The sequence below is a fragment of the Lynx rufus genome, unplaced genomic scaffold, assembly GCF_022079265.1.
Source record: "Lynx rufus isolate CCGP_SWC_20201006 ecotype Redwood Valley unplaced genomic scaffold, mLynRuf1.p SCAF_13, whole genome shotgun sequence".
Taxonomy (NCBI): Eukaryota; Metazoa; Chordata; class Mammalia; order Carnivora; family Felidae; genus Lynx; species Lynx rufus.
The window spans coordinates 11,225,826-11,242,838 of NW_025814827.1; the positions used below are offsets into that span (position 1 = coordinate 11,225,826).

The 17,013-nt window shown below is 51.9% G+C and overlaps 1 protein-coding gene and 1 long non-coding RNA gene across 2 annotated transcripts in view; one reads left to right on the forward strand and one right to left on the reverse strand.

Moving 5' to 3' along the window:
* IGDCC3 (immunoglobulin superfamily DCC subclass member 3) overlaps positions 1-8,121 on the forward strand; it is a 40,242-nt gene extending 32,121 nt beyond the window's left edge. The window contains exons 3-14 of the mRNA XM_047074936.1: positions 800-944; positions 1,308-1,438; positions 1,877-2,014; positions 3,595-3,753; positions 4,904-5,069; positions 5,360-5,607; positions 5,791-5,955; positions 6,197-6,388; positions 6,542-6,646; positions 7,143-7,281; positions 7,432-7,630; positions 7,897-8,121. Coding sequence (XP_046930892.1) covers positions 800-944; positions 1,308-1,438; positions 1,877-2,014; positions 3,595-3,753; positions 4,904-5,069; positions 5,360-5,607; positions 5,791-5,955; positions 6,197-6,388; positions 6,542-6,646; positions 7,143-7,281; positions 7,432-7,630; positions 7,897-8,121 — 2,012 coding nt within the window. The remainder of the gene's footprint in view (positions 1-799; positions 945-1,307; positions 1,439-1,876; positions 2,015-3,594; positions 3,754-4,903; positions 5,070-5,359; positions 5,608-5,790; positions 5,956-6,196; positions 6,389-6,541; positions 6,647-7,142; positions 7,282-7,431; positions 7,631-7,896) is intronic.
* A 1,415-nt stretch (positions 8,122-9,536) lies between these two features.
* Positions 9,537-17,013, reverse strand: part of LOC124508042 (uncharacterized) — a 35,579-nt gene continuing 28,102 nt past the window's right edge. The window contains exons 2-3 of the long non-coding RNA XR_006961207.1: positions 11,616-11,806; positions 9,537-11,147 (exon numbers count right to left, since the gene is read on the reverse strand). This is a non-coding gene — a long non-coding RNA (uncharacterized LOC124508042). The remainder of the gene's footprint in view (positions 11,148-11,615; positions 11,807-17,013) is intronic.

A 17,013-nucleotide genomic window follows, 5' to 3' on the forward strand; every position in this document is an offset into this window, starting at 1 on the left:
GGATAGACACACTTAACTAGCCTGAAATGGGGTGTGGCGTGCACCACAGCCCCTCTGCCCTGGGCTCTGCAGACCAGAGTTCAAGCAGTTCAGATCCCCAAAAGGTGGGGAGGGGGTGTCCCTGAATATTTATGACACATTGAAATGTAGATTGTAGGTCTGACAGTCTTCTGTGAAGCTTGTCACCTTGGATGGATATACCACTCTCTCGGGGTGCATCGAGAGACTGCAGAAGAACTGGAGACGGGGATGATGAGGAAAGGCAAAAGAGGCTGCTGGGCGTGGTCATAAAACCAGGGTTTAATGACTGGTGTCTCTGCTGGGTGACACTGGACTGTTTCCCCTCTCTAGCCTCAGGTTCCTGGTCCGTAAACCATGCAGCATAATCCTCCAGCGTTGGATACCTTAGAGGGGGTTTATAAAAATAAATCTGGAAGCAGCTGAAAAAGTGGGGAGTGGGACTTGGGAACAGGGCTTTCTCTGGCCTTTGTGGATCGTCAGCCCGAGATCGCCTTGTTTGAGGTCTGGCAAGCAAGAATTTGTCCAGACCTTTCTCAGAGTGTTGCAGCCCTATGCCGCCCTGTACAGGGAGATGCTTCCCAGGGTAGGAGGCAGGGTAAGTGACGAGGTGTCCCCCACGCTGTTGCCCTGCGTCTACCAGCTCCAGGAAAACTCCGTGACCCTCGGCAGTGAGTTCCAGGGCTCCAGGAAATAGGACTATGACCCACACACCAACACTCTTTCCCCTCGCACCTTGGCCATATGCCTCTTCCATACACACATCCCTGTGTTTCCCCAGCCATGTCCGACTTCCACGTGCATCCTCAGGCCACCGTGGGAGAGGAGGGCGGTGTGGCCCGCTTCCAGTGCCAAATCCACGGGCTGCCCAAACCGCTAATCACGTGGGAGAAGAACAGAGTCCCCATTGACACGGACAATGAGAGGTGAGCCACACGAGGGGAAGCTGGAGGGAAGACGGGGAGGCAGGCCCAGTGTCTGGGCTCTGAGGGACCTCGTGCAGCCTCTGGGCTGGTGCTGTGTGGAGATTAAGTATCCACGTGGCTGGCAGGGCCCAGATTTGATGCTCGGTGGATTTATTTTTAAAGACTGCGTGTGACTGTCGTCAGGGCTAGAATTGTGGTGCATCCACCTGCCAGAGTCCCAGCTTGTGTGTGTGATGATGATGGTGATGACAGTGTTGATCTCGGGACAGCACCTGCAGACTGGGCCGTGATGTCAGTGTCCATGTGGCCGACGATGGTGACGGTGGTTGTGCTGGTGGTTGACTGTGCCCTTTGCTCCAACAGGTACACATTGCTGCCCAAGGGGGTCCTGCAAATCACAGGACTTCGGGCTGAGGACAGTGGTGTCTTCCACTGTGTAGCCTCGAACATTGCCAGTGTCCGGGTCAGCCACGGGGCCAGGCTCACCGTGTCAGGTGAGGCTCTTTTGCTCTGCCTAGTTCTGCCCCTAACTGCCTCCTGACTTCTCCTCACTCTCCAGTCAGTCCCGCTTCAACTGACCCCTGGAGGCTTATCAGCCAGGTGTATGTAGAGCACCTGCTAAGCACAAAGCTCTGTGTTCCTTGTGGTGAAGGTTCAGAAGGAATGAGGCCTGCTCTCTGGCTCAGCTCTACCAGGGGAAGCCCATCCTCTGCTTAACCCGGGGGCTCTCCCATTGCCAGAGGCCCTGGCAAGGCTGGGTGAGGAGGGGTGGATGTGTGCCATGCCCTGGGGCCCCTGGCATCTTCTCTCTGCCCACAGGACCTGGTTTCTGGGCTGGATCTTGTTGCCCATTCCCCATGTCCTGGGTTGTGGGTGGGATGAGGTGGGAAGGGTCACAGCTGAAGTGAAGAAACATGGCATCTTCCTCCCAGGCTCAGGCTCCGGGGCCTACAAGGAGCCAATGATACTCGTGGGGCCTGAGAACCTCACCCTGACAGTGCACCAGACTGCGGTGCTTGAGTGTGTCGCCACGGGCAACCCGCGCCCCATTGTGTCCTGGAGCCGCCTGGGTGAGCCTCATCCTATAGCCCCAGCCTCTCCCACCCTATCCCACCCTCTGGGAGGGCGGTCTCATCACCCAGCTGTGGGGGGGGACTTTGAATCCTGTTTGTTCTCCATGGGGGTCTGTGCTCTCTGGGGCCTTACGGAGGGGCTAAGTTTCCCTCTCCTTGGCAGGACTGGGGAGGGTGGCCTGCCCACCACATTCTCCCTCCCCCTGCGAGGATGGCTTAGCTCCCTGGGTTACCTCATCCAGTCCCCAGCAGTCCTGCGCTGTTCCCGCCTCCAGGCTCCTCTCTCAGTGGCATCAGGCTCTCCAGAACCCCTCAGCAGCGTTCTTTCCCCAGGTTCTTTTCCCTCCTGTGTGTCCCTACCTTCTATATCCCGGCTATATTCGCCAGTGGTGCAATTCCAAACCCCTCCAAGTCTCAGCCAGTTGTCACACCCTGTCTCTGGGCCCCCCAGTCTCTAGCCTGGCCCCCTAAATCCCCAGCCTAAATCCCTAGGCAGCTGAAGGAGAGAAATGAAAGGGTGCAGATGGGCCCACATTGTCTGAGTGGAAAGGTCACTAGGGGAAGGAGAGTCTGGAGGGGATGGGGTGGGGTCGCATTCACAAGGAGACTGTGCCACATTGTAGCAGCTGAGTGATTGGGGAAGGAGGGGGCAGCAGGCAGGATAATGGAGTAGATTTCACCACTTCAGGGACTGAATGGGGAGCTGTCTCCTTGCATTCTGACTGTGCTAATCTGATCCTGGGGTGAGGGCGAGGGGGGGGGGGAGGGCCCAGTCCCTGGGAGAGGCTGGAAAGAGTGGCCTCACCATTAGGAGGAGCCCATAGGCACTGCAAGGACCATCTGGCCCAACATTTCCCAAAGCATGATCTGCAGGGAGGAAATAATGGCTTGGTGGTCTAACATCTCACAAGTTCGGGAAACAGGTTTAACCAGGTCTCTTTGCTGTGGGACTTCTCAGAGGCTTTATATTAAAGGGCAATGTGACAGTCCATGAGTAGAATGAAAATTTGAGCATGGAATTTTTTTCAGGAGAGACAAACCAGGCTGGGAAACCACCCACCTAATCCAAACCCCCTACTTTCCTGAGAAGGGACTTAAGGGTCACCAGTGAATCAGTAAAAATGCTAGAATTAGGGCCCAGGTCTCTGCTGCTAGGCAAGAGTTTTCAGTGCTGCTCCTGCTTTTTCCACAATACTGTGATGCTTGGGAGAGAAGGTGCAGAGGTCAAAGATTGAGGTTCCTTGGGGGCACCTTGATGGCTCATTTGGTTAAGCATCTGACTTAGGCTCTGGCTCATGAGTTCGAGCCCCACATTCGGACTCTGCTGTCAGCACAGAATCCACTTCGGATCCTCTCTCTGCCCCTCCCCTGCTCTCTCTCTCCTCCTCCCCCCAAATAAAAAACATTAAAAGGTGTTTTTAATGTAGTAAAAAGTAAAAAAAGTAAAAAGTAAAAGTAAAAAGATGGAGGTTCCCCGGAAGACTGGTGGAATGTCCAACGATCTGGACCATTCCTCACTTCCCCCTCTTCCACACTTACCTCCCTGACCCTTCCTCACTCCTGCTTCCCCTTCTCAGATGGCCGCCCCATTGGGGTGGAGGGCATCCAGGTGCTGGGCACTGGCAATCTTATCATCTCAGATGTGACCGTCCAGCACTCCGGCGTCTATGTCTGTGCAGCCAACAGGCCAGGCACCCGGGTGAGAAGAACAGCACAAGGCCGGCTGGTGGTGCAAGGTACGGACCTCCCCGGCCCCACAGCACCCTCCCCCTGCCCCATTACTTCCTCCCTTCATCAACATCCCTGGCACACGCTCGGGCCCTGTACTAACCTTAACCGTGGCCCCTACCCCTCCCCAGGCCTCCAGGCCAGGCCAAAAGGCAGCTCCCACCTTGCATTCACAAGAATGGGGAAGGCATTCTTGGTCATCGACCCCCTGTGGGTCCCACTGGCTGTCCTTGCCATCCTTCCACCCCCCCCACCTCCATTTTATAATCTCCACTGATTCCCCCAACCCCATGTTCTTCACACGTGTCCCCCCTCCCACGTGCTGTTTTCATTCACACACATGTGGCACCTGCAAGCTCACACCTGCTTGCACACTCTCAGGTGTTTGTCATTCTCACACTCACACCCAGCCACATGCACACACACAGCTGGTCTCCATGCGCAGGGTGTGTGGGGAGGGGGCGGGTGTTAGCCTCTGAAGCTGATCAGGTCCTTCTGTCCATTCTCCTGTCCTGGGGCTCAACTGTCCCCATGAACTGGGCTGAGATCCCATTCTCAGGGGTTTTCGGCTGTGGCTCCCTCCCAGAGAGCTGGGGAAGGGGTGGGAGATAGAGGAATTAGGACCTTAAATGCCTGTTTGTTTAGCATTCCATGTGCCGTTAATCTGTCCAAATGAAAGTGATGGAGCATTTCATTTCTCGAGTGTTAATGGAAGCTGGAGAACTGGGATTGGAGGAGGGCGGAATTGAATGTAGGGGTGAGGGGAGCTAGTTCGGAGGGCTCATCCATCTCCCCGTCATTACCGCCTTGGAGGTGCAGCCAAACCTATTAGCACATTTATTTATTTAACAATTTCCTGAACAGGGAGCTCAGCTTGATTGCTTTCGGATACAAATGTCAGTCTTTTAAATAGTCATTAAAATGGAGTCCTCTCCTGGGTCTGCCTCTCTGGGGCTAGTGAGGTGGTGCCTGCCATCATCTCCTGGAGCCTGGGCCAGGGTGAAGGGTGGGCCCCATCTGGAAGATTCTCCCCAAGGAGGTAGACCCGTGTTTCCTGAGGCTACCCTGTCCCCATCGGCACCCCATCCCTTCACTCACAGCTGTCTTGTCTCCCTACACCTACCCCTCATGGCTCCTTGTGCTCCTCTGTGTCCCCAGCCCCAGCTGAGTTTGTCCAGCACCCCCAGTCCATCTCCAGGCCAGCTGGGACCACAGCCATGTTCACCTGCCAAGCCCAGGGTGAGCCGCCCCCTCATGTCACATGGTTGAAGAACGGACAGGTGCTGGGGCCAGGAGGCCACGTCAGGCTCAAGAATAACAACAGGCATGTGTGTGGTGTGTGCCGGGGTGAGAATGGGGGAGGATGTGGGAAAGGGGGCCTGGATGAATGGCCAGAGCAGGCTGTGCCCCTTGTGCCAGGAAAGAGCACTAAATTAAATCTGGAGACTTGGGTTTGAGTCCTGGTCTGCCACTGGCTTGTGGCAAGATCTCAAGACAAGTCATTTGTCTTCTGGAGAGGCTCAGTTCCTCCACCTCTCCAGTGGGGTAATCTGGCCAACTTTTAAGGGTACTCTGCCAGGGAGAGGGGATCTGAGGCTCTCCCTCCCCCTGCAGCACCCTGACAATTTCTGGAATCGGCCCTGAGGATGAGGCCATCTACCAGTGTGTGGCTGAGAACAGCGCTGGCTCCTCACAGGCCAGCGCCAGGCTGACCGTGTTATGGGCTGAGGGGCTGCCTGGCCCCCCCCTCAATGTGCAGGCAGTCTCTCTGTCACCCACTGAGGTCCGTGTGTCCTGGAATGAGCCCCTGGTCAACACCAAGGAGATTATCGGCTATGTCCTGCACATCAGGAAGGCTGCTGGTGGGTGAGGGCTCTGCAGCCCCTTTTTATTCACTGTTTTTCATCCCTTTCAATACTGCATGTCCTGACCAAACACCTTCCCTCCACTGTACCCCCTGCACACTGGATGCCCTCATTTCACCAGTGCTGGTAAGACTGCCTCATGCCCCTTACATTGCCCCTCCCTACCCTTCACTTCCCCAGATCCTCCGGAGCTGGAGTACCAGGAGGCAGTCAGCAAGAACACCTTTCAGCACCTGGTGAGCGACCTTGAACCCTCCACTGCCTACAGCTTCTACATCAAGGCCTATACCCCAAGGGGGGCCAGCTCAGCCTCTGCCCCCGTGCTGGCCAGCACCCTGGGTGAAGGTGAGGTCCAGGTATTAGAGCAAAACACCACACACGCTTGTTCAGGTTGTGTGCCTGGCCCTGAGGCTGAGTGGGGGCCGGGTCTACTTGGAGAAAGGGGCGTCCTTTTCCAACTCATGTAAAGGTATCTTTGAGCAAGTGGAGGCCTGGGGGGCAGAGGCCAGAGAGCTGCCAGGCTCTTGAGGGTATGGGTCACAGTGGAAGGTGGCAACCCCCCTCACATCTTGGTCTCTGCCTGCAGCACCTGCCCCACCCCCGTTGTCCGTGCGGGTCCTGGGCGGCTCCTCCCTGCAGCTGCTGTGGGAGCCCTGGCCCCGGCTGGCCCAGCATGAGGGAGGCTTCAAGCTGTTTTACCGTCCAGCAAGCAGGGCCTCCTTCACCGGCCCCGTCCTGCTGCCTCCAACCGTCTCCTCCTACAACCTCAGCCAACTCGGTGAGGCAGACACAGACCACGCGTGGGGAGCTGGGCAGGGGTGCGGTGCCTGGTGCCAGGAGGTGGGGCGCAGGGGTTCCCTGTGTTTCCCTGCTGCGACAGAGATGCCTGTGGGGGCTGAGGTCACTCAGCACAGCACTGCCTTTCCCTCAGACCCCACCACGGTGTACGAGGTGAAGCTGCTGGCCTACAACCAGCATGGGGAGGGCAATGCCACAGTCCGCTTCGTATCTTTGAGAGGAGCATCTGAGAGGACAGGTAGGCGTTGGGGAGGGGTTGTGGGGCTAAAGACTGGTGCTCAGGAAGGGAGGCCAGGTGTTGAGTGAGGAGGGGGACAGGGATACAGGGAAGGTAGGAGAGTGTAACAGTGCATGTGGCCCTTGAGAACATAGGCTTGGATTGGAGTTTGAAGTTCAATGGAGTGATATTCTGTGTGACCTTAGGCAAGTTACTTAACCTCTCTGAGCCCCAGTTTTGTTCTCTATAAAACAGAGATAATAATACCTACTTTATAAAGCTGTGGTGAGGATGAAATGGTCCTTGTAAAGTGTTATTCCCAGTATCTGGCACAAAGTTAGTACTCAGTAACTAGTAAAGAGAACCAAAAAAGTAGGCTGGGGTCCTATAGGCAAAGACTATGTAGACACGGAGGTAGCTATGGCTGAGGGAGGAGGAGCCCCAGAGCCCCAGGGCTATGTGTCCCAGGTACTTCAGGCCAAGAGAGCCACAACTCCCAACCATCACCTGCCCCTAGCCCTGAGCCCACCATGTGACTGCCGGAAGGAGGAACCCACCAACCAAACGTCCACTACAGGCATCGTCATTGGCATCCACATCGGGGTCACCTGCATCATCTTCTGTGTCCTCTTCCTCCTGTTCGGTCAAAGGGGCAGGTGGGTCCTGGGCAGGAGGGGCAGGGATGGCCTGGAGAAGGTGCTGCTATACTGGAAAGCAGAGTTGGGGGCTCACTGTGTCCATCCTTCTGTTTTTGCCCCATCCCCCCCCCCACAGCCCTCCCCCTAACTCTTGGCTCACCCCCTTAGGGTCCTCTTGTGTAAGGATGTAGAAAACCAGCTCTCCCCTCCTCAGGGCCCCCGGAGCCCAAGGGATCCTAGCATCCTGGCACTGAATGGGGCAGGACGGGGAGAGCGGGGCCGAGACAAGAAGCACGTGGACATGAAAGAACTGGAACAGCTGTTCCCCCCAACTGGGGCAGCGGGGCAGCCGGACCCCAGACCCGTGGTGAGTGCCTCCACCTCGAGCAAGCCTCTGCTTCAGGCTCTGACAGCTTCCCAATCCTTCCCTCCCTTCACCTCGGTCATCAGCCTTCACCAAGCTCCAGGCACAAAACCCATGGCTGGTGCTTCTGTCTGAGCATCTGAATCAGGCAGAGTGGTCTAGAGACCCTAAGTCCCAAGTGGGATTGGGTCCAGAGCCTGACCCACTGGCTGGAGACTCATGGGCTCTGGCCCTCATGCTGACACCAGTGTGACTGGCCCTTTCCTCAGCAGGATCCTGGGGACCCTGCCCTGTGTGAGGAGACCCAGTTCTCCATGCTGCCACTTGAGGGATTCAGCCTTCTGGAGGAGATGACATCAGAAGCCAAGGCCCCCTTCGCAGGCCCCGCAGCTGCCCTGCCACCCCAGGACGGAGGCCCCGGGTTCCTCAGTGAAGGACAGGCTACTCGGGCCTCCACAGCACCAGCTGCCCAGCCAGCTCACTCAGGCCAGTAGCCAGTGTCTGGCAGGCTTCGGAGGGGGCAACCCCCCATTCTCAGGTCAAAGGCAAGATTTCTCCTGTCATGTAGGACTTGGATGGGGGCTTCCCAGCATTTCTGTCCTGACTGCCCCTCAGGTTGTCAAGACCTAAAGTAGCCTCAGCAGGGACCTCCCTCCCTAGAACCTGGAGGGGTTCCTTCAGGAGCCCCTCCCTTGGACTAATGTCCCCCCTCACCTCTGCCTGGTACCCACATGACTTGGAACTGAACTAATGTTTTCCTTTAAAAAAAAAAAAAGAGAGAAAAGAGAGGGGAAGGTGAATTAGACTCCAAAAATACGCCCCCTGCTGTGGCTGGGCCCCTGACACTGTCACCCTCCACTGACCTTGTTTTCTCAGGATGGATTTTTGCTGTTTGGCTCTCAGCACCTACCTCAGCCGGAATGAATGTTCTTGGGGGAGTTGGGCCGTGGCCTCAGCCCCCATCCCCAAACAGAGCCCCAAATGCACTCCTACCTCAAGCCCCTGTAGGGGCACCCCCCTCTCCCTTCCCATATTGTTGTCAAGAGTTTAAAAAAAAAAAAAAAAAAAAAAAAGCACTTCCCCATTTCCAGGTGTGAAAGAAAACATCTACCTCAAGGCTCGCTGGCTCTCCGGGCCTGGTTGTTATCACTGGACCCTCCTCCTGCCCGCAGCCCTTCTATTGCTCCCCCAGAGAGGAGGCCAGAGGCTAAGTCACCAAGGGCAGGCCTCTCAGGAACTACAGAAATAAAAATGGAATTGGTCAAAGAAAATGTGAAAAAAAAAAAAAGCCAAAAATGAGAGGAAAATTTGTTCCTTAAAGTATAAATTGCTCCAAACCAGCCACCTCCCAGCATGCTGCCGTTGCTCCTCCTTGTCCGTCTGTCCACTCCCGTTCCTACCCCCTCAAGCCAACTGATCCTTGACTTGGATCCCCATGACCCTCTCTCGGCCTGAGTGGGGGGGGGGGGGTATCACCCTGCGGCCTGCCTCCTATTCTGCCCAGAGACACGGAGCCCCTGGAGCGGACTGGGCGTGTGACAGGTGTGTGCACATGTCGGACAGGGAGATTTTCCTGGCACAGATGCCCAGCGCTCTATCCCATGGGACACGGCCTGTTTGACCCAACCCCCAGACAGTGGAACGACCACTGTCAGCAGATGTGGCTGGAAGATATTTTTATACAAGGTGTGTTTAAAGATTTATGTTCTTGTGACTTCTTGTTTTTCCTTTCTGTTGTGTTGTTTTTCAATATACTTAAAGTAGGAGAAAAAAAAAACAAGGAAACAAATACCTATTTTTGGTTAATTCATTTTTTTAAATAGAAGTAAAACTTTTTTTTAAAGGAAAAAAAAAAGATAAGTGTATTCCTTAAGTATGAGATTAGACCATAAAGTCCCTGACCCCCAACCCTAAAGTTTAGTTAACTAGCTGAAGAAGGTAGAATTTGTGGTGTTTTCCTAGGAGACTGGAGTCATGTCCACGTGGACTCGGGAAAGGGCAGCCTGCCCCTTCTCCCAAATGCTGGGCCTGTGTCGACGGCCCCTCAAAACTCCCACTCTGTCCCTGCATTGGCCTCTCTGCACCCCCCTTCATCCTGGAACCCCCCTCTCCCATGGGAAGAGCGGTCTGGGGTAGGAGTGGGATGGGAAGCCCGCTGGCCTGACTTGACCTGACTTTTGTCACACTCTACTCATTCTGACTGAATAAAAGTCCTGTTGCCAAAGTGAACCTCGAGTTTGGTGGTGGCTGTGTCAGGTCCTGGGGAGGGTGGGAGTACAGGGATTAGGGCAGCCAGCGGTGGGCCAGGCCAACTCTCCCAAGTCAAAGCCCAGGATAACAACAGCCCCCTGTGTACCACTTACAGGCACCATGCACGCTGGGCTCTCTCCACACGTAGGAAGCTTCCCTGGGTCCTCAGGACCTTCCCGAGGGGTAGTCTAGTTATTGTCCCCTCATTTTACAGATGATGAAATGGAGAAAGGATAAGACAGATGAAGGAAATGTCTAAAATCTCACATAGCCAGTTACGGCAGGATCAGAGTTTGTATCCAGACCAGGCCACGTGATTCCATAGTCTGTATTCTGACCACTGCTGTGTACCTCCTCAGCTGGCAGTGAGGAGTCTGAGACTAGCCCCTTGGCCCTGGTGACAGCTCACCAGTACTGAACCAGGTACTTTTCATGCACTGTCTACCAGAAAGGACCATTTTCGTCTCCACCCCAAAGTTGAAGAATGGCATCTGGCTGATTCTTTCCAGGTCACACAACCAGAACTCGTGGCCAGCCCTCTCCATTACTCCCTGTCCGCTCCTCAGTCCAGGCTCCTGAAGCCAGGTGTCCAGAGCTGCCAAAGCTTGGGGTAGGCCAAAAGAGATTTGGCTTAAAGGTGGTTGTATGGACAAAAATCTGGAGGTCTCAGAGGACCTTAAGCTTAGTAGAAGGCAACAGTGCAACTGCTTAGAATGTCCGTGTTGCCTCTACTGCAGAAATGGAGAGTCAAGGCTCATCCTGGGAAGCTCCCCAGGTCTAGAGGGCTGGGATCTGTACCCAGAGGCACCTTTTGGGAGGAGCAAACCAGCATAGTGGTTTGCAAGCTGGGCTTCTCCAGCTGTGGCTAGAGGTCGGGGGGCGAACCTCTCTGCGGGAGGATTCCACTCTCCCTGCCCACACTCAGCCAGAGCAGCTCCACTTTTATCTGTCTTACATGTTGCACTTTTCATGAGATTTCACTTGAAAGGCCCTGGCCTGGCACTTCTGCCCACGGTCAGACCAGAAATGGTGTTGTGGATGCTGAACCAAGAAAGAGAAGCCTGAGGCCACCACAGCACCTGTTCTGAGTCTCCAGGGGAAGTGGTTGATTTGCCCTGATTTTCTCAGAGAAACGATCTAAGCCCAAATAGAGACGCAATACCTCACCTTTCTTTACACGGAACTTTGCAACACAGGAATTCTTCAACACAACCAGCCATCCAAGGGCTGCCTGAGAAGATGGTGGGTTTGTCATCTGTTCAAGCAGATCCTGCAGGGGGTGAGAGTAGACCAGGTGAACCTCCAGTGTCCCTTTCCCCTCCAAGAGTCCAAGATACCAGTACCTTCCCTCGGGAGGCATCCAGAAACATTTAGAAACCACCTAATACGACCCATGTAGATGTATGCAAATTACATACAAATCACATGCAAATATAGGCAGGGCCTGTATAACAAGGCCAAACCAGGCTAAGGTAAAGGGAAGCAGAGTTCCAATTAGGAAGATTCACAGAACTAGGCGTCAAAGCCGGAGGGGCCTGGCTGGAATCTGAGTCCTGATCTCAAATAGTCCCACAGCCTCAGGCTGAAAACACCCGTCCCCATCCTCCCCCCACCACACACTATCTTTGGGCAGAAAACAGTAGCAGCTAGGACTTACAACCTGCTCCAATTGTCTAATGCTCTATAACAAGCCACCACACAACTTAGTGGCTTAATCTAACATTTATTTTATTCATACCTTTGCAGTTTGGGCAGGGCTCAGCAGGAACAGTTGTGGGGACATCAGCAGTGGCAGCTTGGAGCCTGGGGCTGGAATTATCTGAAGGCCCGCTGGCTCTCATATCTGGTCGGCCCCAACACCCGCATGTGGCCTCTCCATGTGGCCTGGGCTTCCTCACAGCATGGTGGCTGGGATCCAAGGACAAGCAACTAGAGAGAGCCAGGCAGAAATTACATCATCATTTCAAATCTAACCCTGGATGTCACGTGGTGTCACTTCTGCCATGTTCTATTCATTAGAATCAAGTCACTAAGCCCGGCCATGTTCCAGGGGAGGGGACTTAGGGAGTAGAGTCAAAGTTATGGACATGTTTTAAAACTGTCTCAAGACCACATTGGGGGACAGGTGGAGAACAAGTGAGCTGGGGGGCTGGGTGAGCAGGAAAGCTCCCCCTCAGAGGACATGGCATGAAGGGGCTGCTGCTGGGGCTGCTCCTGATGCCTACACAAGCCCTGTATATGGGCCACATCCCAATTATTAGTAAAGATGGACACTGGTGTCCAGTCCTGAGGCCAATGCCGGGGTGGGGGGGGTGGGGAACCAGGCCCATGTGAATGCCTGGAAAGGCGCTTCTCCACTGCCTGTTCCCTCTCCTCGTGCAGTAAGGGGGAAGCTGGTGCAAGCCGAACAGCCCCATTCCAGCCTGGGATGCTAGACCCCAGAATGACAGAGCCAGAAGGGACCAGTGACTCTCTCATGAAACAGCTTGTGTCACCCTGTGCCATGTGCCTATTGCCACAGTGCAGGGTCTGGTCCTGGCCATCACTCTAAAATGCTCGCTGCCTGGGGCTCCTTCTCCCCTGAATGCCAATGTCCTGTGCTGCTCAACTTCCTGCATTTATTTCCTTGCCTCACAGTCTGACTCCCCACTATAGGAATTTGTGTTCCCAGGGCCCACTTAGTACCTATTGAATGAAGGCATGCAGGAATGGGACATCTAACTGGAATGCTGGGGACACTGTCATGAAGTTACAAAGAAAAAACTCTTTGGGCCAATCCCTGGCTAGCATGGTATCATCTTGGGTTAAACAACAGGGGAATTTTGCACCTGGAAACTTGGGGTCATTCCTCCTGTGACTAAGCCTCCAATTATTGGGGCTGAGGTGAGAGGAGGAAGAACTGGAGTCCTGGGAGGAGTGATTTCTCTTCCATGCCCTGCTCAGGTATCACCTTAGAGAGGTCCTTTTTTAACTGGAGTTTAACTGGTGGCTCAGTGGTCACATACCCTCAGATTTTAGCTACCTGGGAGCTAGCCCAGAGCTCACACTCTGTTGTTCAGAATGATGAGCTCTGTCTCCTAGTGAGAAGCATGGTATGTTCTGGAGCCGAGGTGGTGCTCTGGCCCAGCTGGAGTCTGGCTGATGTGGTCTGAACCCTGTGCTCAGCCATTTCCTAATCATGCGACCACAAGCAGATGACTCAACTTCTTTAGGCCTCAGTTTTCTCATCTGTAAAATAGGGATAATATGCTCCTACCTCAAAGGGTTGTTAACTCAGTTGACTTCTTTACAGAAACTGATAAGCTAAGCCTAAATTCATATGGACCTTGACTAGCAAAACAATCTTGAGAACAAAGAACAAAGTTGGAAGACTCACACTTGCTGATTTCAAAACTTACTACAAAGCTACAGTAATGAAGACAGTGGGGTACTGACATAAGGACAGACATACAGATCAATGGGATAGAATTGTGAGCCCAGAAATAAACACTCACATATATGGTCAACTGATTTTTGACAAGGATATCAATACAGTTCTTAGGGGAATAAGAGACTTTTCAACAAACGGACAAGTCGATATTCACATGCAGTGAAATGAATTTGGACCCCTTCCTCACACCATGTGAAAAGAAATTAAAATGGAACAAACACCTAAATGTAAAAGCTAAAACAGAAGAAAACATAGATGTACATATTTGTAACCTTGGATTAGGTGATAGCTTCCTTGACATCATGCCAAAGGTACAACAGATAAAGTGAGCACCATCAAAATCAAAAACGTTTGTGTTTCAAATGAAACTATCAAGAAAATGATAAGACAAGCACAGAATGGGAGCAAATATTTGCACATCATATTTCTGATAAAGGATTTGTATCTGGAATATATAAAGAACTCATGATTCAGTAATAATGGCTCAATAATAAAAAGACAAGTAGCCCAATTTAAAAATGGGCAAAGGTGGGGCACCTGGCTAGCTCAGTCAGAAGTGCACACGACTCTCGATCTCAGGGTCATGAGTTCAAGCCACACATGGGTGTAAAGATTATTTAAAATCTTAAAAAAAGATAGATAGATAGATAGATAGATAGATAAAAATGGGCAAAGGATCTGAATATACATTTCTGCAAAGAAGATACACAAATGGCCAATAAGCACATTGATGAAATAAATAAACAGTAAAACCACAATGGCATACCACTTTGTTGCTAATAGCATAGCTGGAATAAAAAAGTCATGTAATATCAAGTGTTGTCGAAGATGTGGAGAAATCAGAACCCTCATACACTGCTGGTGGGAATGTGAAATTGTGCAGCTATTGTGAAAAGCAGTCTGCCTATTCCTCAAAAGGCTGAACATAGAGTTACTAGATGACCAGCAGTTCCATTCCTAAGTATATATTCAAGAAAAATGAAAAAAGTTTACACAAAAACTTCTACATCGATGTTCATAACTACAAGAACTCTGATGGGGCTCCTGGGTGGCTCAGTCAGTTGAGCATCCAACTCTTGGTTTCAGCTCAGGTCATGATCCCAGGGTCGTGGGATTGAGCCCCGTGTTGGACTCAATGCTGAGCATGGAGTCTGCTTAAGATTCTCTCTCTTTCCTGCTGCCCCTCTCCCCCGCTTGCTCTCTCTCAAAAAAAAAAAAATCTGTGATAGATAAAAACTGGAAATAACTTAAATGTCCACCAGCTGATGAATAGATACACAAAATGTGGTATATCCATACAATAGGATATTATTTAGCAGTAAAAAGGATGAACCTTGAAAACATTAAGCTAAGTGAAAGAAGCTAGTCACAAAGGACCATGTACTGTGTATGATTCTGTTTGTACAAAATGTCCAGAGTAGGCAAATCTATAGGGACAGAGAACATATAAGTGGTTGCCTAGGGCTGGGGGTTAGGGGAAAATGGGGAGTGACTGCTAATTGGCACAGGGTTTCTTTTTGGGGTGATGAAAATGTTTTAGAATTTTCTGTGGTAATGGTTGCACACCATATATTAAGAACTACCAAGTTGCCTACTGTAATGGGTAAGTTGTATGGTATATGAATTACATTTTGATAAGGCTGTTATTTGTTTTTTTTTTAACGTTTACTTATTTTTGAGAAAGAGAGAGAGAGAGTGAGTGGAGGAGGTACAGAAAGAGAGGGGGACAGGATCAGATGCAGGCTCTGTGCTGACAGCAGAGAGCCACATGTGGGACTTGAACTCAGCCACCCAGGTGCCCAATAAAGCTGTCATTTAAAACATTTAAAAGTAGCTGAAAGGACTCAATGAGTTTGTAATAAGGGAAGTGTGCAGTTTGTGTTCAAATAATCCCATTGTTACATGCAGAGAAACGGGTGGGCAAGGCAAGGTGACCCAAGTGGAAGGTGAAGAGTGGGATAAAGAATAAAGTAAGCAAGTGGCCAACTCTTGATTTGAGCTCAGATCATGATCTCACAGTTCATGAGAGGTAGCCACTTGATGGGTTCGTGCTGACAGCATGAAGTCTGCTCTGGATTTTCTCTTTCTCTCTCTCTCTCTCTCTCTCTCTCTCTCTCTCTTTCTCTCTCTCTGCCCCTCCCCTGCTTGCGCTATCTCTCCCTCTCTTTCTCTCTCAGAATAGATAAACTTTTAAAAAAGAAGAAGAAGGAGGAAGGAAGGAAGCTTGAAGGGACCTCTGCACCTGTCCTGGCCTGCATGTGGTGGAGGGAGTCTCTGGACGCAACATCCCAGCCTGGAAGCTCCGCTCTCCCAGGAGAAGGGCTGTGACTGGAGGCGTTTGCTGCCACCCTGTGGAATTAGCAAAGATTACAGTTATGGGGACTTGGGTCTGATAGAAGCTAGCTGCTACGATGTGCTCAGCCCATACAAGAGAGAAACAGACCAGGCCTTCAGTGAACTTACTGTACAAGCTTGAAGAAAAATAATTGCAATCTATCCAAATACTTGGATGATAGCAGCAACAAGCTGTGGAAACAGAAGAAAATGCAATTCAGGGGTCCCTGGCTGGCTCAGTAGAAAGAGCATGTGACTCTTGATCTTGCAGCCGTGAGTTTGAGCCCCATGCTGGGTGCAGAGATTACTTAAAAAGAAAACACAATTCACAGAAGTCTAGGATTAAGGAAGGCTTCAAAGAGGGATGGTGAGGGAGGCAAAGGCTCTGAGGCTGAAGGCACAGCAGGAGCAAAGGCATAGAAGTGTAAAAGGACATGGTGTGCCGCTTGAGCAGCCAGGAAGCTATCATCCGCTGCATGGAGCCTCTGTGGAGTCCTGAGTGCCCCCACGATAAAGATGATACCTCCGTTATTATTTCTTGTGGCATTTTGTAGAATACCTCCACATCACCTCATCTGAGTCTTCTCAAAGCCTCGTGGGGGGCAGGGCTGAACTTAATGTCATCTTTTCGTTTAACAGAAGTGGAAACTGAGGCCTGGAGAAGTGAGGTCGTAGAGCTGGGGCTGGAACATGAGCCTCCCTGTCTGCTGACTTGTTATCTGTGTACTGAGGAGAAAGCGGCAGGGGAACCCGGGGACAGGGAGGAGAGGGAATGGTCTAAACTGGCTGAGATGATGATTTTCTTTTTGAATATTAAGGAGAGACACAGGAATGTCAGACCCAAGAGTAGGATGGTTGACAAAGTTGGGCATGTCCTAAAATGCAGGTTAGATCAGGAACCTGCCATAGCCTCCCATTGTTCCCAGAGCAGTACAACAGCTTTGACCTAGCGTTCAAGGCCCCCTCACAAGAGGCAGTGTAATCCAGTGGCTAAGAGCACAGGCTTGGGTTTGTAATCCCCGCTCAGCCGCTGTCCAGCTGTGACCCAGTGAATATCCCTTAACGTCTGGTACCATTTCCTCCCCTATAAACTATGGATAAGGATAGCACTCACCTCACAGGTTGTGAGCAGTAAACAAGTAAGTTATATAAGGCACTCAGGACCTTGTTGGTATTAATTATTATTATTATTATTATTATTCAGAACAGAGCCTAATTCTTGGCTCCTATCATTGAGTCCAATCCTTCAAGTTGGACTTCTGGCTTCTCTAGTACACGCCATGCACAATGGTGCCTCCAAGCCTCTCCACAAGAAGTTTCCGCACCCCGGAATGAGCCCACTCCACTGGTCCCTTTTTTCAAGATCCTTTCA